The 23,903-nt window shown below is 40.7% G+C and overlaps 1 protein-coding gene across 4 annotated transcripts in view; it reads right to left on the reverse strand.

The window, feature by feature from the left end:
- RRBP1 (ribosome binding protein 1) overlaps positions 1-23,903 on the reverse strand; it is a 115,711-nt gene that overhangs the window by 3,931 nt on the left and 87,877 nt on the right. For 3 of the 4 annotated variants that reach the window (XM_072634518.1, XM_072634516.1, XM_072634519.1), the window contains exons 7-21: positions 23,017-23,170; positions 19,916-20,054; positions 17,910-18,079; positions 17,606-17,640; positions 14,881-14,971; positions 12,549-12,641; positions 10,061-10,153; positions 9,655-9,735; positions 9,384-9,473; positions 7,363-7,455; positions 7,033-7,104; positions 4,839-4,934; positions 3,958-4,041; positions 2,342-2,443; positions 815-898 (exon numbers count right to left, since the gene is read on the reverse strand). In XM_072634518.1, coding sequence (XP_072490619.1) covers positions 815-898; positions 2,342-2,443; positions 3,958-4,041; positions 4,839-4,934; positions 7,033-7,104; positions 7,363-7,455; positions 9,384-9,473; positions 9,655-9,735; positions 10,061-10,153; positions 12,549-12,641; positions 14,881-14,971; positions 17,606-17,640; positions 17,910-18,079; positions 19,916-20,054; positions 23,017-23,170 — 1,477 coding nt within the window. The remainder of the gene's footprint in view (positions 1-814; positions 899-2,341; positions 2,444-3,957; positions 4,042-4,838; positions 4,935-7,032; positions 7,105-7,362; positions 7,456-9,383; positions 9,474-9,654; positions 9,736-10,060; positions 10,154-12,548; positions 12,642-14,880; positions 14,972-17,605; positions 17,641-17,909; positions 18,080-19,915; positions 20,055-23,016; positions 23,171-23,903) is intronic. The other variant, XM_072634517.1, reaches the window with a different exon arrangement.

Consider the following 23,903-nt stretch of genomic DNA (forward strand, 5'->3'; position numbering starts at 1 on the left):
AAAAAGGTGTGCCATCAGGTGAGGTCTTTTTATGGCCCCCGAAATCCATGAAACCACCTACACCTGGGGTTCTTAACGTTTTTGGTGTCATGGATCCCTCTGGTCATCTGGTGAAGCCTGTGGGACCGTTCTCAGAATAACCTTTTAAACGTACAAAATAAAATACAAAGGCTGGCTTACAAAGGAAAACAATTGTACTGAAATGCATTCTTCAAAAGATTTTTAAAACAAAGTTCAAAACCCCAGGGTTCAGAACTCCTGAGCTACTCAGAGGTAATCTATCAATAGAGGAAGGAGGCTCACTCTTGACATCTCTAACACTTACAGGCCTGCATCACTGAATCATCTGAGCTTAGCCACCAAGTTCAAAGGCTAAGCAGCACAGCACTGCCACCTTAATGTGGGTCAGGACACTCACTGATTCATCTGCTCAAACTAGGGCACCTCAAGAGGTCGGCAAGAATTCTAGCTCATCGCCCTGATGTTTCTGCCTTGCCTCCCTCTATACAACCTCAGCAGGTTCAGATCCAACCACCATACTTCTAGCTTGCTCCACTAACCTCATCCTTAGATTTCTTCCGTAAGCTATCAAATGGATCAAAATTCTCACCTAATGTTACAAAATTTCACCCAATTCTCCCTGTTCTTATCAAGGTGAAGGGTGTCCTATTAAGGATGGGAAAGGTGTGAAGGACAGTATAGGATCAGACAGAAAGTGGGGACAGGATTATGACATCTGAGGACTAATACAACTTCTCACTTCTCATCTACCCAATCCTTTTCAGGCCCACAGCACCCAGATTAAAGAATTTACCTCCTCAAATTCAGCTATAAGCTTCTGCCGCTGGATCTCTTCCCTCTCTAGGAGGGTTTCTGTCTGCTCCAGTTGTGTCTTCAGCTACACGGAAACACACAAACACACATGCAATTGGAATCTGTCAGAAGACAATGAAGTCATACTATGATCCCAGCTCTCTAGACAGATCTTGCCCTCCACTTACACTTGTCTGGGGAACAATAGATTTAAGTCAGGCAACGGGGTGATTTCCCCTTCACTAGCCTGAGGAAAAGATTTTACCATCAGATTTACCTTGGGCTGAACCCAAGTGTTGGGGGCACAGAAGCAGTAATGGATAGGCAGGGAGGAAGTCCAGAAGCATAATGGTGGGCATGCTCCAACAGGACAGAGAAACACTTTGGGCGACTGGGGGAAGGTAAGAGACGACCACACAACCTTTGCTCACTGTAAGCATCTTTTCATCTGTATGAATAAAACTGCACAGCATCAGAGCAGAGAGCCATCAATTTAATTTATGTCTCTCTTGGTTCTAGGTCAGCTTCAGGTGAAGGCTGGGCAGGGTTTTTTTCTCTTACAATTGTATGAAAAGATTGTAAGCCCTGAGGGCAGGGCTTGTCTTCTGTATCCCTAGCACTTAGAGCAGTGTCTGGAACACAGTAGGCACTTAATAAATGTTGATTAATTGTTTGCCTCAGGTTAGGCTCCTTTGAGATAGATTTACTTAGCTTCAGACTTCAGAGCTAAAGGATAAGAAACACCATTTTTCCCCTTACATAAATTATATTACAAGAACTCAAAGACAGAGAAAGATAAAGAGACAAAGAGAGACCTCCCCACCAGAACCACCACCACCACCACTTCTATTTAGTGACATACTTGGAACAAAAGCCTCTTTGCTCTATTTCAACTGCTTTGTGCCCTCATTAATTCTAACATATAATAACAGCTTGTTTATACAGTACTTTTCAAAGTACTTGTCTTGAAACTACCCTGTGAAACAGGTCTCCCAAGTACAATTCCATCCATTTTATAGATAAGGACACTGAATTCCAGAAGTCAGGTGGCTCAAGGCCAAGTCAAGAATCAAAACTTTTAGTTGTACTAGGTGACCTTTCACAAAGATTAAGCTTCTATTTATTTCCATGTGAGGTCCCCCTCCCGTACCTCCAACCCCAAACAAGTGTTGACAACACCCACTGAGAGACTGTCTTCCCCTTCTTTCCCTCATTTCCCAACCATCCCAGAGAACCTAACACTAAACAAACCATACCAACTCTTTGATGTATTTGAGTGAAACTGAGAATGAGTAAATAATCTGGAAAAGCTTCAAGAGTTGATCTCATCTAACCCATGTAAAAGCAAATACAGAAAAAACAGTCTGACACACAGGGCTAAAACACAACACACCAAGTTCATGCAGTTATCACTAGCAAATGGAGTCAGAGCACAGTCAGGAGGCAGGAAGAAAGGGGAGAAGAGGGTGAGAAGAGGGAAGATGAGCATAGCAGGGTTAGAGATGGGTAATCAGGGGATCAGTCTCACCACCCTAACCTCGATAGGTTCCTGCTCAGTTAGGTAAGCCTTTGACCCAACAACTTCACCATCTTGTACATAGTTCTTCATTTCACTCAACTGCTGCCTGACCTGAAATAAGAATGGATGAGTTTTTCTCAAATACACCCCTCATATGCACACACACTCATATACAGTCGCTATAGCCATGTACTTCCTTGACTGTCTGATGCAGTTGGCAAGACAGGCCTCAGGTAGGTGAATGTGGTACACAGAGACCTGAGGTAAGAGCTCTTAAAATAAATGGATGGCTAAATGAGTGAATGAATAAATAAATGGATGCCTAAATGAATGAGAGCACCACCATCTAGGATAATCTAAGGTATAAAACCACTTAATGGGGTGGGAGTGGGGACTGGGGAAACAACTGCCCTAAGATGACTATGCTTAGGGTGTAGTCATGCCCTAATGAGTCTATAGGCTTATTGAAACTGGTGAGGCATAGAATTCACAGTTAACTGATATGATATTTTAAAACATGCTGATACAGAAGAATAACTGATTTCTTCCTAAAAGTAAAACCAAAAACCCATTCCAACATATTCAAAATTAGAGCACATGTTCTGTGGTACATAAGACCCCCTCCATGAGCAAAGAATAGGGAACCCTTTCCAAAATTATATGAATGTTATGGACCCAAGATATTTTTCCCGGACGTATAAGCTACATACTTTGGGGCTATCCTGGTTCTGGTTGGTGATTAGGAAGGAATAGGGTTTTATCACACTGTTGGGGACTCCATGGCCATTTTGATTATTCACAGACTGACTCCAAGGCCCAAGGACAGTGTAAAGTCTGGTCTCCCCAGAACCTATTTAGCACAATTCACACAATGGAAAGACTCTGGAATTCTTTCCTCAAAAGAGGAGTAAATTTTTACATTTCAAATTTACCATGAACCCTCCCCTCCAAAATCTGACAAAGACCATGAGGATTAAGGTGAAATTTATAAAAAGTATGACTTAGAATCACAACATTTTCAAACTGGAGGAGACCTCAGGGATCAAGTTTAGTCTCCTCATTTTATAGATGATGAAATAGAGGTCTTGGTGCCCTCTACGAATTAGTGGCAATGTCTCTCCTAATTCCTGATCTGGTGTTCTTTCCACTAACTCAAAATGGGGCATCCAATGAAATCTCAATGTTATTGCTCTGTTTAAGTCAATAACTTTAAACAAGTTAAGCCCTACTAATTCCACCATGGGATATCAAAGCCCAGTCAGTCAAACTCTAGAGCTGGACCCAGGGTAGAGAAAGGCATTTACCACTTCAGTCCCAAGGGGATGCCTGAATCTATATGGTTTCAGAGCACTAGTGCTTCTGTATAGGAGAATGTGAGAAACCTAAGTTCATTTAAGAGCAGGGCAAATGACTGTGGACAAGGGAGAGACAGAAGAGCCCAAATCCTCAAATTAAAATTCCTTCACACTGACACTGGAAGAAATTGCATCTATACATTAAAGCTCAGTTCTGGCCTTTCATATCTATCAAGTGGGATTAAAAAAAGTTAGCACTTTTTAATGCAAACTCAACATGTCTTCTTTCACACACTTTCTCCCCATCTATTGCTACCAAAGCTTAGTTACCAGTGAGAGCTCCTGGCTTTTCTTCTGTGCTTCTCTGTTCGTTGCATCTGCCTGCTCTTGGACTTCTGCTAAAAGGTCCCTCAACTTTGTTTATAAAACAAGGAAGAGGAAGAGTTAATAGGGGCAGAGAAGAGAGAAAACAAAACAAAACAGTTGAGTATGAGCCAATAGGCACAATATCTAAATACCAACTAGAAAAATAAGGTATTAGTAGGGACAACTCAAGGGAAATGAGTTTACTAGATTCTTTGAATCTAAGGTCTCACTTTTAAGAGATGGAAAGGAAGCTATAATGCTTTCCAAGTCTTTGATGAAAGATTATAAGGCAGCTCCCATGCATGACTAGAATTTAAGATTCAAGTCCAATCAGAAATTCCAAGTTTTCCTTTTCTGCCTTATAATTATGAAAAAAAAAACAGCCTTAAATCAGTCATCAATCAGCACATTCTGGGGTCTGTCCCTCCTTCCCAAAAGTCATCCAGTGGGATGGGAAGTGACCCAGTGGCTTGGAACTAAAGCAGCAGCTCTAGCACTGTATGGTAGACAAGATGGGTCAGTACCTCTCATCCCCCAAACAGGACTATTCTGATTCTCTCCTAGTCTCCAGGAAGGAAAGACCTTCAACTCAGAGAAATTTCAAGCAATGGGACTCCATATTTTGACAAATACAGAGATGAACGATTACTTCCTCATTGTCCCAGATGGCCAAGCTGCCCTTGAAAAGAAAGTCAGCCCAGTCAATACTGACGGAAACTTAGCTGGGACCTTAAACTTGTGAGCAAAAGCCTCCCTTCTAGCACCCTGCTAACATTTGTGCAAGAAGGATGGGGGAGAGAGGGCTCAGTGCAGACCCAGAGCCTGCTGAGGGCACTACTCCTTACCGACTCCACTTCTTTTGCATACTTCTGACATTCTGCACTGGATATTGACATGTGCTCTTCTAGCCGTGCCTCCAAGAGAGTCACATATTCTTTGACCTTGACACAAACACACATCATTACACAAGTGAGACAACAACCCGGGATGTCACGGTGGCATTAAATCACACCAGCCTTAGGTGAATGGGAATTGTTGAACTTAAGGATAACCAAGAAGAACTCCATGGACTGTCATGGCATTACTGGAATTAGGGGGGGAAATTCCAAAAAACAAATAAAGACAAACAAAAAAAACCCATTGCTTTTGGCTTGGGAGAAATCAAGTCAGGTGTAAAAGAAAGTATCACCCACCAGCACCCTAATTCTCTAGTTTCTTGAAGCTCTCCTCAGTTATTTGATTCAATTAAACAAATTCAGCAAACATAAATGCCTTCAAGTGCAGTGCTGATCGCTGGGGTGTAAAATTGGCTACCACACAGGCCCTGCTTTCAAAGAGTTTATAATCTAAAGAAGAGTATGAAGGTACCCAAAAAACTACTATACAAAGGAGGGCAAGATAAGTACAAAGGAGAGATTCAAGAGCAGTGCTATGAGAAATGTGAGAAATCCCTCACATCTAGGAGGGTAGTGGGGGTGTTAAGGCAGAGGTGATATCTGAGTGGGCCCTTCAAAGAAGACAGGGACTTCAGGAACCAGACATGGGCCGGGAGCAGGTGGAAAGGAGGAGTCTCGTTCAGGATTTGGGGAAGCATGACAAAAGCATAGAGACAGGAAAGGGCAGGATGAGTATGAGTTGAGAACTAGAATATGTGAAGATGAGTCATATGAGATAAGACTGGATTAATAGTGAGCCTAATCACAGAAGGCCCTAGAACACTGCATGGAGGGCAATCTAGCTGGTCCACAGAATGCACAAAGGGGAATCCTATGGAATAAAGTTGGAAAGGCTGAGGCCAGGTAGTGACAGGTTTTCCATGCCGGACTGAGGGGTTTATTAGTGGAGCCCAGAGTTCACAAGGAGCCACTAGAATTTTACAGGAGCATAATATGATCACATCACCATTTTAGTGTACAGGATACACTGGAATAGGGAGAAACCACTTAAAAGGCCCTTGCAATACTTTAGGTGAGAGGTGATGAGGGCCTGACCTAGAACAGTGGCAGTGTAAGTAGTGAGGAGGGAGTACCTGGGTAGAAGAGTCAGAGTAGTCTCACTAGGGAAATTACGTGGGCAGTAGTAGGGAAGGTAGACTAGAGACAGTATAGACCAAAGGCAGAAAGCCAGGTGAGAGGCTTTATCAGTTTGGTGAGAAGACATGAAGGCCTGAGTGAAAGTGGAGAGGAAAGGTCAGTAAGAGGGAACTCAGGAACCAATTAGATTCATGAATCTGGGAGACAAAGCTATGCCATGCACAGAAATGGAGGGAGAAATTGGGAGGAGGAACAGGTAGAGAAGGGAAGTTTTAGATATGTGGTACTGGAGGTGCTGGTGAGGCATTCAGAGGGACAGTCAGCAGGCTGCTGATAATATGGGTCTGGACTTGTGGGAAGGTATTAGAAGCACAGATACAGATTTGGAGGTTACCTGCACAGAGGTGACAACTGAAGCCATGGGAGCAGATAAGATCACCAAGGGAGAGTATAGAGAGAAAAGAAGAGAGGGTCTTAGGCAGAACCTGAGCAGAAGAGATGAGCCAGCAGAAAGACAAAAGAAGGCACTATTAGTGAGGCAGGATGAGAGCCGTGGGAGGAGTGTCATGGAAGGTGGAGGAGAAAAGAGGTGTTCTACCATGCCAAACACTGCGGAAAAGTAAAGAGAAATAAAGACAAAAATACAAACACGGTCCATATGATAACATGGTTGGTTAGAGACCCTGGAGAAAGTTCTGTCAGCATAGAGATATGTAGAGAAGCCAGATTTATAAGGGCTGTGTCAGCACCTTTCTGACACTGAAAAACAGGAAAGGATGACAAAATTTATGGGTTGATTAAAGAAAATCCAACTACCTCTAAAACAATAGAAATAAAAACAAAAAAATGGTTGGTGGGTAGATGGTTGCTTTTATAACCTATCTATGAAGACGGCTGACATCCTGCAACCAACCCACGAACACCCTTTTTCCAGGCTTTCACTGTGAAGATCTGGGGTCTGTTAAGATTAGAAATTCTTCTTCACCAAAGCGAAGAAACCTCTTACCTGAGCTGTGTTCTGTAGGTCTCCTTTTAACTTCTCCATGGTTTCTTCGAGATGTTTCACTTTGATTTGTGACTATGAAACAAGACCAATACTGTCTCAGGAATGCAGGAAGAAACGTTGAGAATTGTTCTTGCTCTGACTTGGATGTCCCCTCTGGAAGACTGATTCTTGTAGGGCAGATTTAAGGACCCCTCACTCCAAGTTCAGCTCCCCAATTTTCCCTTTTCCCAATCTATCTTTCCCCAATTTCCTATCCCAGGTGCAGGAAAGAGAAAGGAAGGAAGGGCGGAATGATAGCAAAGTGGCCTGAGCGCCAAAGGTAGTGCTTACCTTCTGTAGTTCTTCTTCTGATACTAAGAGCTTGGCTTTCCATACCCGCTCCTCTTCCTCCACGCTCTTCTGGAGGTCTTTCAACATGCCTTCCTAAGAGATTGACCACAGAGGGGATAATAAGATGTTTCAGTGGTTCAAGAAAACAAACTATGCAAGAACAAAAATCCTATCTGATCATTCTAATGTCACTAGGATCGGCCAATAAGTATTTATTAAGTACTGACTATGCGTGCAGAAAACTGGGAGCACAAAGGAAGGCAGGAAGTATAAAGCTGTAAGATGGCAGTCACTTCCCCTTTCTTCTTCAAAACTTTTTCTTTGCTTTTTGGGTTATATTGTGAGTTCTGAGTTATCATCCTCCCTTCCTCCCAATCCCACATTAGAGAAGGCCAATCATTAATGCAGATATATGTGCTCTTTCTCTGGAGGTGGATAGCATCTTCCTTCCCAAGTCCTTTGTAGTTGATCTAAATGATCACGTTACTCAAAATAGTACAGTCATTCACAGTAACTTTTTGAACAACATTGCCGTTACTGCAGACAACGTTCTCCTGGTTTTCACTTCCCCTCACTTCCCCATTTCCCCTCCCATACCCATTCTCCTCACTTACCCATTCCCCCCCATACCCATTCTTCTCACTTACCCATTTCCCCCCCCATACCCATTCTCCTCACTTACCCATTTCCCCCCCCATACCCATTCTCCTCACTTACCCATTTCCCCCCCATACCCATTCTCCTCACTTACCCATTCCCCCCCATACCCATTCTCCTCACTTACCCATCCCCCCCCATACCCATTCTCCTCACTTACCCATTCCCCCCCATACCCATTCTCCTCACTTACCCATTCCCCCCCCATACCCATTCTCCTCCATTTACCTCATAGACCACAGGGCTACAGGAATTATGAGAAATTCCAGAGGTAGAATCTAAATTCTTTTTTTTTTTTTTTTTTTGGTATGAGGATTTTGTTTTTATCTAATTCTGCCTCCTAATTTTAAGGTAGGCCACACATTTTGGTTGAAATACAAAATTTGATCACTGGATTTGAGCTCTATGATATAATTAGAACCTGAAGAATTGTTGTGATTTGTTATGTCCTCTCAGAATGTAGAACATGGAGACAAGCTGGCAGAAGGGATATCAAACAAAACAGAGATCATTTCCTTGTCCAGAAGATGACTTCTACAGTTTCAAAGGAGAAAAAAGTGGACTGGCCACATGTATGCTCTGTTTCCCCTTTGAAGACCTCCTCTGCTAAATGCTTAGAGATCTGGTACCTCAAAGTCTTCCTTCCTCACCCTGACTGCCAATATTTTGTAAAATCTTTATGCCTGCCCTTTTGGTGACTTAGACTCAGAAGAGATTTGAAAGGTTATCTAGTTCAACACCGTCATTTTGAAAAATGAAGCAAAGACTCAAAGAGGATACATATATGACTTGTCATGTCATACAGTTGGCACTAGGATGCGCTATCTTCCCCTTCTGCTATGCTAAATGTCTCATCAAGGAAATGGGACTTCATGTATACCCCATTTAGAATATCCTGTGAAGTGCTGTTCCTGAACCTCCATCTCTTTCCCCCTTCTAGAACTTAGGCACCTTCCTGGGGAATCCTCTGCAGAATCACAGATGAAATGCAAATACTTTGAGAAATTGCAGACATAAAGAACTCCCATGTGACTACAGCATACATGCATAATTTGGCACCAAAATCCTATTCTGATCCCTCCATCATGGTGGGAAGATGATCTGGTGTTCTGAAAGGATATGCCTGTGGAATACAAACTTGGGAGACCCTATCCCAAGTAGGAAAGGCTTCAAGTACGGTGACAGGTAATGTGTGAGGTCCAAGGACCACAGTCAGGAGAGGCCTATCCTCAGACTGCCCACAGGATGATGAATTTGCAAGCCCTAGCAACTCTCAGAGATCATTTCCTTAAGTCATCAACTGTGTACCAGTGGAAGGACCTACAAAGACAAAATCCTTGAACTGCTAAAGATATCAAACCTACTGTTTCTGCGAGGATGGTTCGGTACTGGTCACATTCTGACTGTAAAGTGCTTTGGGCTTCCTCAGCTTCTTTTAACTTGGAGGTTAAGTCCTGAAAGAACCCAAGAAGAATTGATTGCATGTTAGCCACAAAATACAAACTGCTGACTAAAAAACAAACAAAAACCACCCCCAATCCCCAAATTAAAAAAACAAAACGAAAGGAGTCCATAAGCTCTATTCTGACAATAAGGATGCTATGCCCAGGGTCTGTATTTCTAGGACCTTCTTACCAAAGATACTTCAGCAGGTGCTTTCTGCTTTATAGCTTCTGTGCCCTTCTCTTTGAACTCCTGTAGCCACTCATCATAACTCTGAAACAAACCATCAAAGAAATAAGTTTGGGGATTCCCTTTCATTTTGAGCTGGGCAAGAGTGTCACCACGGGAGTCAAACCGCCTCTCTTCTCTTTAGGCAATAATAATAATTAACAATGATAACAGCTGGCTTTGATATAGTGTTTTGGAGCTGGCAAATCACTCTGTATACATGATTGTCATGGGAACCCTATAACCTCCTGTGCAGAAAATGCTAGATATTACCATCCCCATTTTATACATGAGAAAACTGAAGGTCAGAAGTAAAGTCAACGCAGATCTGACCCAGGTCTCCCTAACTCCAGCCTCGTGAGGCCTATACCTGTTGTGTGGCTATCGAGATGTCTGGGAAGAGGGAGAGGAGAGTTTCTTTTGTTTTTGTCTGGGTGAGGTTGAACTGCTTCTCTACTTCTTCCTGAAAGAGAAAGAGTAAGGCTGAGTTTAGAGGTGAAAGCAGAAAACGTGGCTCAAAGAGAGCATGTAGTGTCTACATTAATGGGTTTTTTGCTCAAAACTTTGTCATAGAGAATACATCCTTGATACTTGAGGTGAAAAGAATGAATGAAGAGGACAAGGTTCAGAAAACACCTGAGGTTCTAAATGCGGCTCCATATGAGCCAATGTGTGCCTGTACAATTACAACAGAAACACTCGTGGAAAGAGAAGTGACAGGAGTAACTCCAAACCCCAGATGTTTCAACTCTTCATGATGCTTGCAATGGCTTTACTCAGGTGCATGTCAAAATCAGCTTTTATTTCATAAGTACACAACACACTAGCTTTGTAGCAGGACAGACATGTGATTGTATGTTGACTTGACATGAAAAACAAAAACTTTACACTGATAACTGGCAAACACTTAATCAAGGACTGACTATACATTTTAAACTTCTCAACAGAAGGCCTCAAGAGAGGCCTGTCCCTACTCTGGACCTTGACTCATCAGGCAATCTTGAATATGTCAACTTCTCTAGCCTCATTTTTTCATCCATAAAATGAGGGGGATGGATTAGATCAGCAGTGTCAAAATCAAATAGAAAGAGGGACCACTATACTGTACCTATCAATCCCTATGGGAAATATTAACTTGGAAAATCACATTTTAACATTATCTATATTCTACTGTATTTTAAAATTTATTTTGTTGAATATTTCCCATTTACATTTTAAAATGGTTTGGTGGAGGTGTTGCAGGCCATCTATCTGATTGACACCTCTGGACCAGATGACCTCCTAGGTCCTTTCTAGTTCTAACATCCTGGGATTCTAAGGTTTGTTAAAGGGTTAATAAGAATATTTGCAATACACCCAGAAGGGATACTATTTAAATGACGCATTCAAAGATTTATGCAGCATGATGTAGACAGACATATTGGTTTGTATACACACTTCTACATATCCAGTAGAAGATAAACTTCTTGAGGGCAAAAACTGTTTCTTTATCTTTGTACGTACCCCCAGAATCCAGCACAGTTCCTAGTACTTAAAATAAATTTGATAAATGTTTGAGTTGGACTGAAAACTGGCATATGCTGAGCCTGAAGCACAGATCTGTTTGTAAACAGACATAGGAGGCCCTCTGAGGCAGTTTTATGTATTTCAGTAAGAGTCCTGGATTTATGGCAACATGGTGCAGCACATATGGGGTTTAGCAGATAAAATGCCAGACTTGGAATTGCGAAGATCTGAGGACAAATTCCAGCCTAGACACTTATTGGTCGTATGATCTTAGACAAGTCCCTTCATCAATGGCACTCAATTCTTCATCTATAAAATGAGGGGTTTGGATTTGATAACCTCTAAGGTCCCTTCTAGCTCAAAATAAAAGACATTAAGAATCACTGTTTCACTTTCTGAGGCAAACAAAGACACCTTCTGAACAATCTTCCCAAGATCTTTTTCTTGAAAAATACTTTAACATAAAAATAATAACAACAATAACTAGCATTTTTATATGGTACTTTAAGGTTTGTAAAGCACTTTATAAATATGATCTTATTTTATCATCATAACAAAGCTGGGAATTATTATTATCTCCATTTTACAGATGAGGAAACTGAGGCAGACAGAGATTAAGTAACAAATAGCTATGAAATATCTGAGGCTGAATTTTAACTCAGGTCTACCTGACTTCAGGTGCCACCTAACTACCTTAACATTTAGCACAGGAAAAAAGATAACAAGAAATTTTAAAGTCAAATGCATTTGAAGCCAACAGTTCAGTTCTCATTTCTGAAAGTAGTTTCTTGGACCTGGTGAATGGAAGATCAAAAAAAGTATGTCAACAGTTACTATAGGAAAATACCATTAAATTAGGTTTAATTAATAAATGATAAAACTCAAGCCTATGTGGTTGGAAATGACTTGGTTTTTATTTCTCCTAAAGTGTCACTAGTCATTTGTATCTTATTTTTAAAAGACTAATTCAAAAAATCTACAGAAAGGCATCTGCTGGATGTTTGGGTAAGCAAAGGAAGTAAATTTAATGGGCCAAAATAACTTGCTAAAAACATTAGCTGTAACACACCAATGAACCTGAAATTAACTGGAGCCCTGCATTAATAAACATGTACGGGGGAAGGCAGAAAAATTAAGAGTAGGCCTCTTTTCTCCCCATTCAAAAGAGAACAGAAGAAGACTCAACTATTTTATGTACCAATTTCTCTGATAATCTCAGACAGACTCAATTTAGCAGATGCTCCAAGCCCCAGTCCACGGCAGCATGTATCTCACATATTTTGAATGCATTTGGCTCAACTAGACTTGATATTATTAATGTAGACAGAAACTGAACATGAAACTCATCTAACCTTTGCTTTGGTTAAAGAACTCAGTTTCTCCTCACATCCTTTTTCAGCAGATGCCAAAGCTTCCATGGCTCTCCAGTTTTTTTCTCGGAGGTCCTAGGAGATGAAACAATGGTCAGGACCAATGTAGCCATTCCATCACATTTATACCATGGGCATACCCCCATGACATGCAGGAAGTACAACTTCAGATCCCTAGATGAGCTCATAGAGGATACTAGGTAGGCTACTTTCCCCCAGGAATGGAATGCAGCATCCAGGAGACAGGGTATCTAATTTCCCATTGTTATGGTCCATCCATTTTTAACTTGTGTTGGAGCCCTTAAACATATGGTTACCGTGCCTCTTAACACATTACAGGGACAGTCCAAGCCTGCCATCAGGACACAGAATATTCTTTTTATAGTCAATACATATTGGTATAAGGAATAAAAGGATGAGACAGTGTAGCTTAAGGATTTTTTTCCTCCCCTCTCAAATGACTGTCATGATTTTCCATCACCTCTCCTTGTAGATATAAATTTTCATATTATGATGACAGATTGTACTATGTCAAGAATTTATAACCTGGGGCCCATATGCCGTTTTTTAATATTCAGGTAACTGTATTTTGCACTTATATTGCAATGCATTTGTAAGCAGATGCATTTTATTTTATGCATTAAAAAAATAATTCTGAAGAGTTCATAGCTTTCACCAAACTGCCAGAGTCCATGACATAAATAGGGCTGAGAACTCCTGCAATAAATTAATAGCTTGAGCCTGCCATTAAATGACACTTGGTGAGGGGCAGGGGTGGAGTGAGAGAGGACAGGGACATAGGGAGGTGATAAAGCTGTTTGTTCTAACATAAAGAACCAATGACTTCTAGTCTAACAATGCTTCAAGTTCCAGCTACGTTCTAGCAACGAATGGGCATTTGGGGGCACATTCTCTCTGAAGACACAGACTTACGTACACAAAGATCCTGGAGATGAATGCGTGGCTCTAAACATCCCCATGCCAAGAAAGTTCAGCACAGACGGATGCAGTTAGGGTACCAGGAGAGCAGAGCTGTGTTGGGGCAAAGAAGCAGGGCCTCTCTCCAGCCCAGTGCTAGCCCACTCACTTGGACTATTTCAATAGCTGCCTCCTGGCTCTTCCCACCTCTACTCTTTGTACCACATGGTTCTGGTCAGGTCACTCTTCTACTGCCTATCAAGTAAACGCCACATTTTCTGACTGATTCTCAAGGCCCTCCTCCAAGATCCGGCAACACCCTTCTTTGCCCAACGTCTCTTCTGGTACTGCTAGTCACAAGGCTGTAAGCTCCGTTCCCCAAACACGCACTGGGCTTTCCTGAACATGCCTGCTTTCTGTTTTCCCTGCCATGCACAAGTCACCCGGTTCCTTGTGGCCACATCTTCCAACTCTGACCTTCCTTCAAGGCTCAGTTCCAATCTAGTTACAAGGGGTTTTCCTGACCTTCTCCATTATTACCATCTCCTCACTGCGGGGTAACTTTGTAATTACTTTGAATACGTTTGGCATTTGTGTTTATCAGGCATTAGGCTCTGTTCTTGTCCTCCTTCTTGGAATCATGTTTTTTAAAAGTGCACAAAATACCATAAGTTTATAAAAGAGAACCAATCGTAGTGAATTATAATTGCCAAAATATATATTTTTTAGGTTAAGGAATCCTGGAGTTCATGTTTCCGCTAGTAGAAGAAAGTTTCTTAAGGGCAGAGAGAGTTTTGTTTTTGACTTTTTAAGTCCAGAGACCAACAGTGGTTGGGACTTTGTGAGCACTGAATATATACTTAATGAGTGAACTATAAACTGTCAGTAGGTGCTCACCTCACACACTCTGCTGTCTCTGGCCTAAGGGCTTCTTTAATCAGGGCTCAAAACACTCTTAAGGAAAAATAAATCCAAGGTTGGAACCTAGGATTTATGAAGACATTGATAAGAAATTCTCAGTAAATCTTGCCACTAGGACTAAAGATAAATGAGGTGGAGAAAAAACCCAGAAGGGATACTAACAACCAGGACTACTCTTCTTCACCTCCCCCTGCTACATCATAAAAGAGAAAAGGAACATGAGAGGAAGAACAATTCTGGTGGAATCATAAGGTGAACAGGGTTAGGGAGGCATGAAGTCCGTAAGGGTTAATGCACAAGAAAAGCTAAAATAACTCCCTTGAGTTAAATCTCCTCCCTTGGGGGCTGCTGGTTGGGGGCATTTCTGAAAAAACAAGGAGCAGATATGTATGGAATACTTGTCCAGGCTCTTCACCTCATGCCACCTGAGCCCAACCCCTCATACCCTGTAATTCCCTCCAGAGTAGACCCTTACATTATTTTTTAGTTTTTGCTGCTCGATGGCCTCCTTTAGCTCTGTAGCTTCCTTTTCTAATGATGTGACTTGGGCTTCATGCTCTTTGAGCCTAAAGGGAATAAGACAGTATTATTTTCTTTTTTTCCAAAACAGTCACTTCTCTGTAGACCACTCTCCAAATGGGCAGCAACTCAAATGAGAATGCCTGATGTTCTTTATGGTTTACAATGTGCTTTGCATATATATGATCTCATTTGACCCTTTCAACAACTCTGCTCAGTAGGTTTTATTATTACCCCCATTTTACAGATAAGAAAACAAAGGCTAAGAGAGGTTGTGACTTCCTCAGTTACACAGTAAGTTAGGGGGTTGGGGAGGGGAGTGAGGAAGAATCTAAAAATGGACATAAATTTCAATTTCTATTTTTGACAAAGGATCTTTGGTAGAAGGACATAGATGTTTTCTATGATGTCAGTCTTAAATGGTTCAGGACGGAGCTCAAACACCTCTAGTGTCTCTTAAAAATTCATCATGTATGTATCATCCCAAACTTAACTCTTCCATGTGATAAAGGTTCTTGTATTCTGAGACTTGTTGACTACACCCAAAGATGAACCATCCCTGTCTTTATACTTGTGTAGACTTCAATCACATATGCTCACAGACTTTACTTTCCCTATACTCAAAATTTCCATTAGTCTGTTCTCAAATAAAAGCCTCTTGATAACTTGGATTTGAATTTCACAAATCTTACATACTTGACATTGAGGAACCAAGCACAGATAGATACTCTAATATAACAACTCTTGAATTTAGCCTTTGAAATATGCAATGAACAAAGGTAATTCACAAATGCTCACTACACAATAATGTATAATATGGTGTCTAGAATTGGCCAATACTGACATTTTTAACCAAAATAATAGAATAAGACTGAAAATGTTGCAGGAAAAACATTTATTCTCTACATAAGCGAAATGCTGATATTGGTTTATATCTATGTTAGCTGCTGTTTTGATTTAAGCCGTATCTCTTCCTAAGGAGAACAGACATTGGAACTGAAAACACAAGTATGTATCTACTGAACTTCTGATTACCAATTTATATAGTTAATACAGCCTGGCAGTTACAATATCTATGTCTTTCTTTCCTAAAAACAGTAGCAGCATGAACTTAAAGTTGTTTTTCCATAAAAATCTATCATCAGTCCTTTAAAAATATTTTTAATATATCCCACAAATTTACACTAGATTCACCTGTACTTAGTTAGCAGTACTCCCACACACTTTTTCCTTCCTCATCAGCTCTATATCATTAGATGAAGAGGATACAAAAATCTGCCTGCTGCAAATATATACTCAAAAGTTCTTCAGCAAAGACAAAATATGATAGAAACCAAACCAAAAGGAAATGTAGATTACTTTTCAGTCTTCTTCCTTGCTTTCCCTAAGGTTCTAAATAAGCAATGATTTGTTAATATAATCGCAGACCTAAATGATCTCAAAACAAGTGTTTCAGGAAAATTATTTTTTGAAGATAAAAATTTGTGCCAGCTCTATCTGAATGGCCCTAAAAATCCTTATCCATCTTCTTTAAAACAACAATAATTTCTATAGCAACATTCATTGTGCCCCAAAATTCCAACCTGAACACAAAACAGTATCCAAAAAATGCCCCTCAACTAATTTGCCCAAGTGTCTTGAAATAAGACATACTGGGACAGGAAAATGTAAAGCGATTGGTCCCATGTCTTCCTGTTAGAGATGCACTGCCTTCTGGGGAGTTTTTTTGATAGCTCATGACATTGGCTGCCAGGAGAAATTGGCCACATAGTGAGCTTCATTTAAGATGGAAGGATAGTGACTCATCTAGAGGTCATGGTCAGAGCAAGAGAATCTTGATGGACACATCTGTGTTATACAGATGGAGAAAATATGCGATGTCCACTACTGACTTATATGGCTATGGGAGCTCTCTGCTCTCCCAGCCAAGTCAAACCTCCTGTGAGTGTGCTTCTGGAGATAATGAGCCCCAAGAACTCTGGGGTTACATTAACTTGGGGGGCCCTACTGTGTAGTCATTCCCAGCCCTTAGCAACACCAAACAAACACTAAATGAATGATGCTTTGGGCAGGACAGGCAGTATTGAAAGAATGCAGCACCGTGGGTCTGATCATACCAAAAACACCTGATTTGGGCCAGACTAAAGTCATCTCCTTAACAAAAACAAATAATCATGCACTCCAGCAAGCTTTGGCTAAACCCAAGTACCAAATGTGTAGACCAGTGAGCAAATCATCACTGAAACATTTTTTCTCGAAGTAAGTTTTGCAATAACCCTAAATTTTCATCAACTCTCCCAAGTACCCAGTATTGTACAGCTTTACTCCTATGTGTGTGTCCACATTGCCCCCCACATACACACACAATTTTAAGTTACCCTGCTCTCCCTCCCAGGGGATGTATGAGTAACAACAAATCCTGTTCCTAACATGACAGTCTATATAGAAAGAAGAAACAATTGTATCCACCCATCACCATCCTCATAGTAGCCTTAGCCTATATTTATCCTCAGCATGATAGTCAATGCAGAGAAGACAGAAAAGGAGCCTCTAAAAATGGACTTACTCTGAAAATCTGAGGCCTTCCTCATTTCAAATTTACCTCAACTCAGATTACCCTACTTGAAGCCTAAAAATATCAGTGAAGGATAGCATATAACCATTCAACTCTTCAGTCTTACCTTGCTTGCAACTGATCCACCTCTGCTTGGCTAGCCTACAGTGAAAAGACAAAATGGATACTCATTAACATTAACACAGATTTTTTTTCCTTTGCTTTTAATAAAGACTCAAATCTATTCCCCCCCACCGCGCTCTTTATTATGGGCCTAGCTCAGAGAGCAGAAATTAGATTGGTTTCTACAATTCATGTCAATGATGAACCCCAAAGTGGGAAAGAGCATCTACGATCAGGAGGTTCCCAAAGTCCTTGCTGAATTTTCATGAATGGAGGTCGACTTGACAGAAAGGATGCTGAGTCCTCACCTGGGCTTCCTTGGCCTGGCCAGCTTCCAAAAGAGCCTCGATGGATTGAATTCTTTCTGTGAGCTTTGCATTTTCCGTATTGGACTCCGATAGCTTTCCTTTGAGTTTACTCAACTCTTCAGACTTGCTTTTCACCTCTGTTTCAGAGGACTGTAATTTGCTACGCAGCTCTACAGAAGAAAAAAAAGGGAGGAGGGTAGAAAATTAAGTCGGATAGTCAAGAAAGGACTCCCAATCTGTTCTCTCCAGAATTTATATAGTATCTGCTACTGTAACACCTTGCCTGTTCTGCATTCTTAAAGTTAAAGTTAAAGGAGTGAAAACGCTTAGGTTTTAAATAGGGAGGTTTAAATACAATAATTACTTGCAGTTAGATAGTCTTTAAAGGTTTACAAATACTGCTTTTCATAGTTTATCTAATTTGATTCTCATGAGAACTCTGTCAGGCAGGAGCCATTATTATCCCTAATTTAAAAATGAGGAAACTAAAGCCAAGAAAGGTTGAATTACTTGTCCTGAATCACACAGTAAAAGCATCTGAGGCAAGGTTTCTTGAATCCAGACTTTCTCCTTTATCCACTACACTATGCTACCTAATGAGAAAAGGATGATGATTTTATTATTGACTGCTCAAAAAACTACAGCCAATAAGCAGACAGGGAAGAACATTAATCTGAATTTTTCCCTGAAAATAGATGGAATTATCTTTCATAATTATAAGGGAAGGGGGAAAAGCTTCAGACCATTACTCATACAATATAAAATGAGGATGGCAATTGATTTGGTTTGGAAGAATGGCACAGGAGAACTTATTTCACTTTGGTAAATTCACACTCACATGAGAAGAAAAACCAAACTGGGATGATATGACTGAGTTTATTCTGTAGAAAGTGAAAATGTTTCCAAGTTCAAGTTATTTTTTATTTCGATGATTTCTCCTTTCCCCTGTAGTCTTTATATTGAAGTTGAATTCCCAAACTTAGGAAAGCATGCAATAGGATTTTCTTGTCTTACCGCAGCACCCACTAAAATGTTCTGAATTTATAACTACTCTCTTATCCTCACCCACTCACACAAAGCAGAGGTCAAGCTGATGAAATTATACCGAATCCTTGGGAGCGGTGATGTGAAGAGTTCACATCAGGAAAGTGGGAACCTCATCAAGTCCGTACATTTGTGAGCTCTGCACTAGTTTACTGGATGTCTCAAGGTGGTGACCTGAGAAAAGTTCATCTTCTGAAGTCAAGTTTAAATGGAGTGCTTAGGTCCCATCAATTTCCTGTGCCTTCTCAGGAAAGAATTCTCATTCAAAGGCATCTTATCAGAGTTCATGCAGCTGGTTAAAGGGTAGGTGTGGGGTATTTCAAATACGTTATTTCATTGAATAATAGAAAGTTATTTAATCTCCCTGGTCCTCAGCTGAAAAATGAGGGTGTTGAACTAGATGGCCTTTGAGGTACCCTCCCACTCTAAACAGATAATCCTATGAAACAGAAGCTGAGAGAGCTGAAGGGATTTGCCTAAAGTCATAGGGATAGCAGGTGACAGAGGTATGATTCAAATCCAGGGCTTCTACTTCAAGTCCAGTTCCTTCCCCTCTATTCTCACTGACTTTGAACTTTTTCACCACTTGGGATGGCAGTCCTATGATTCTTTGACTTTAGAGGGAACCATCCTTTCCCACTCCCAACTTGAGATAGGGCCAAGAAGTAACAATAGGAACATTATGAACAGTCAAGACCACACCTAAACTCGAGAGATTAATTTTTCTCAGTCATAAAATATCCCAAAGCCAGTTGGAAGTTTTACATCATAGAAGGAGTTGGCTGGAACTGGAGGGAGGAAGCATGGTGTGCATTACAAATAAAGTTATGGGGGCAATAGATTGAATGGCATTGGAAACAAGCAGGAAACACTGCTCTTAGGAAAATGGTACAGAGCTTGATTTGCCTTTGCTACTCAGTTTTCTAACATATAAGGAGAGAGAGATGATAGAATTATCTAACCAGCAATATTCTGCTGATCTCCCTTTGCTTTCTCCAAGTCTGCCAAAAGATTTTTGTAGCTGGACTGGGATTTGCGAAGCTCTCCGCTCACTTCATCTAGTCTCTTCTGGAGGGCATCTTCTTTTTCTTTTTGAGAGACCTGGAAGATGGAGGGCAGAAAAAAAAAGCGAAGGAGAAGTTAAATTTCCAAACTTTGGAAAGCATGCAATATGATTTTCTTTCACCTTACCCCAGTACCCATTAAAACAAATTGCGTTGGGAGCCTCATCCATTAAAAAAAATTGTGTTGGGAGCCTTGGTTTCCTCAGTAAATATCTCTGGAATAATATCTTGAACTTTGCAATAAGCCAAGGGGAGTGAGTACAGGAGGCAAAGAAGCCAAAGCAATTGTTTGAACAAACTCTAAATATACCAGTTCTCAAAAACAAAAAACTGAGAGGCCCCAGGCTGTCTCACCAATAAAATCACAGGCACATTTTAAAAAAAAAAAAAGAGTAACTGCTTGTTAAGAAGGCATTCTGAGCTAAAATGGAATGACAGGCTTTCTTTTAATCAGTATTGCTCAAATCCAGCCTCTATTCCCTTTCTATATAAAATGATTCCAGGGGACAAAGGCTGACTTGCACAAAGAAAACAATCGAATGCCACTCACAACTACAGGAATAGACATTGACCTCTACAATGAATGACAAGGAGTTAAAAGCAGGGCTGGAAATAAGCAAAACCATCCTCAGAGATTTTTTAAAAACTATATCCTGAATGTATTCTGCACAGTGGAAGTTTGTGTGCAACTTTAGAATGAAAAACATTTTTCATAATAAAAACATGACAGTGCAACAGTTTCACTCAAATTCCAAAGGAATAAATGAGGAAGGAACGTGGTGATGTGACTTTCCTGAGAATTCCTGAACAAGTTGATTTTTCTGCTCTTCATCAGATGACCTGGAAGGGAACAAGGAAAACCTCTCTCCCAACAATATGCTCCCAGGCAACATCAGATAGAAGCAACTATTCTGAGCACAACTACTGAGGAATTTTTTAAAAAATGAGTCTAATGTAATCAGATTCTTTCATTACTGAGGTTCTGAGCTGCTGCCAAGCCTTTTTACTCATTCAGCGCTAACTTTAAATAGAACATCTGGTCCGGTGAGCAAATCAACATTAAAAACAAGAGTATTTTTTCAAAATCCAAAGAAAAATGTTGGGACATCTCTTAAGAGTGAGAGGATAATCATTCTCTCGCTTAGACGAGATAAGGTGATTGTAAAAGGATACCTCTCTACCTTCAGTGAGCTCAAGTCACTAGTCCCAGGCAAGCTTCATCCCAGAATCCTGGAAGGTGCAACTGATGAGTTACACTCTAGGAAAGACCAGGCACTGAGAATAGTACAGGAAGCCTAAAGGAGTGGGGCAAATGTCTTCATTTTGGGAAAAAGAGGGACATAGGGGCTGTAAAGGACTGTTTAATTTTTGTCTATGAATCCTCAGTGCCTGGAATAAAGAGGCACTTAATAAATCCTTGATGAGATATGGATTCAAATATAAATGTTGTTAGACCATGAGATGCCTTATAATAGTAAGATAATTCAGTGAGACAGGCATGCAAGAAGCCTCTCAGATACTGAAAAAAATCCTCATGCTTCCAAAACTTCAGTTCATCGACTAAAAGCTTTCTTCTCAATAGATTCCACAGTACTGGCAGTCAGAGACAGAGTCAGGTTTCAGAGGCAGCCTCCTTCCCTCTCAGAGATCTGTATTCTTGCCAGGAAGGAGGAAGATATAATATGATGAGATTACTAGAGATGCTGAAAATGTAAAAAAAACTCCAGCCATGGAGAGCTCATATCTACTCAGATCCCAGGAAACTTAAGTCTCCATAGCAGGAAGCTTTAATTGAGGAAGGAAATGGTTTCCAAATAGGAAAAGCAAAAGTTTTACATTCAAGTAGGCAAATGGATGATCCCTGAAATTAGTACCCTAAGCTACTAAAGACAGAGTCATGCCCAAAGGGTAAACTACCCCAACCTCAGATTTAAATTTAGGAAGAAGGAAACACATACTACCAGGAACAAAAAACCATGACAAATGACACTCTTCTCTTCAGGGAAAAAAAATTAGAAAAAGGAAAACTTCAAATACACCAGGCAGGCTCACAAAATGTCAGAGCTAGAAGAAATCTTGGTCAAACCCTTTCATTTTACATAAGGATAAGGAAAAGGAAAATAGATAAGGAAAAAATAAGCCCAAGGAGGTTAAGTGACTTGCCCAAGGTCACCTAGTTAATTAGGCAGCAGAATACCAGAAGTAAGTTCTCCCAAATACACCTAGCTGCTGTAAGCACCTTCTGTCACTCATGCTTTGATGATCCCACATAAAGAGGACCAAAAGCACTGCAGATAGCAATTTAATTTTGTCTAAAAACCCAAGCAAAAAAACTGGCATATCAGAAAGGTTTTCTCCACACCTGAGTTAATACTCTAAATATTATCTGTTTCCACCTCCAAGTTGCATATGGGGCTTCTACTTTTCAGATACAAGTCTTCAGAAGGGAAGTATCCTAATTAATGTGGATGAGATCATATCAAATTCAGGAGGAAGTGACTGGCATTATTCTTGTCATTTTTCTGAATGGTCAAATGGTCAAATACTTCTGAGCTGGAAAGGACTGTATTCTGAAGCAATCTGCCCCCACAAAAATAGGGCTTACTCAAGTGGGTGAAAATAAGCCAGGTTCTTCAAAAAAGAAGTCATGCCTCCACAGCCAATTAGTCCCCAAAGAGAATCTGGGCCTAAGTAGGCATTGTCCAGGGTCCCATGCCTAAAAAGAGGTGGCCAATATGCTAATATTTTAATAATATTAATTAATTTAATATGCTAATTTTTTAATACTGTCCAGCTATGCCTCCAGCCATTGTGTGCACTTCATTCATCACAAAGGAGAAGGGCTGAGTCAGGGTGAACAGACTGGATCAATTCCAACAGGGTTCCTGGAAAAAGAATCAGTGGTCCCAAGCGCAGAAAGGCCACAACATTGCTCCTCACCACTCGCTGAGTAGGGGCCCCCAAACCAACCCATGGGAGGCACCTGGCCCATGCCTCACCTGTAGCTGGTGGACCTGTTTCTCTAACGTTGTGGCTTTGCTCTCCAAACTCTTCTTCTGCTGTTCCTCCTGCTGCACAGCCTCGGACTTTTCAGCCACTTCTTTTGTGAGCTTACTGCACTCTTGCCTGAGCTTGGCCAGTTCGGCATTCTGCCTGAAAGACAATTATGATCTTGGATCAGAAGGAGAGTTCAGTGCGTCATTACAAGCCAAGCTGCTTGAAACTCCTAGGCTAATAAAACCAATTCTTCTTCCCCCCACCACAAAACAATAACAACAAAACAGAATTCCAGTGAAACATGAAGGGCTTGGTTGGAAAATGTAAAGTGGTCCATACCTGACTCAGCCTCTCATGATTTTTCTCCAAGACACTGACTAGCTCGTTAAGCGAAGAGTCCTGTAATGGAAGACTATTGTGGCATAAGGGGGATAGTTTCAGGGAGATCTGGGGAGACTTATAGGAACTGATTCAGAGTGAAGTGACAAAACCAGGAGAAAAATTTATATAACAACTAAACCACTGTAAGAACAAACAACTTTGAAAGCTACAAGAATTCTGATATGATCAACCATGATTACCTAAGGACTGATGGTGAATACTGTTAAGACCTCCTAAATACAGGGTGATGGACTCAAAAATACAGAATGAGACATATTGTTTTGGACACAGTCAATGCAGAAATTTTTTCTGCTTGACTACACATATTTTACATGGATTTTCCACTCCTTCAATTGGGGAGGGGAATCTATTTTTGTTCACTGAAAAATAAATTAATTTTAAAAAGTGAATACTTCTATGAGCCAGCTAACTTTCACTATGCTATAGGAAACTTACAAAAGCCAGTTCTCTCAAATGAAACATGTAGCACTGTACAAAACAGTGTAAT

The sequence above is a fragment of the Notamacropus eugenii genome, chromosome 1, assembly GCF_028372415.1.
Source record: "Notamacropus eugenii isolate mMacEug1 chromosome 1, mMacEug1.pri_v2, whole genome shotgun sequence".
Taxonomy (NCBI): domain Eukaryota; kingdom Metazoa; phylum Chordata; class Mammalia; order Diprotodontia; family Macropodidae; genus Notamacropus; species Notamacropus eugenii.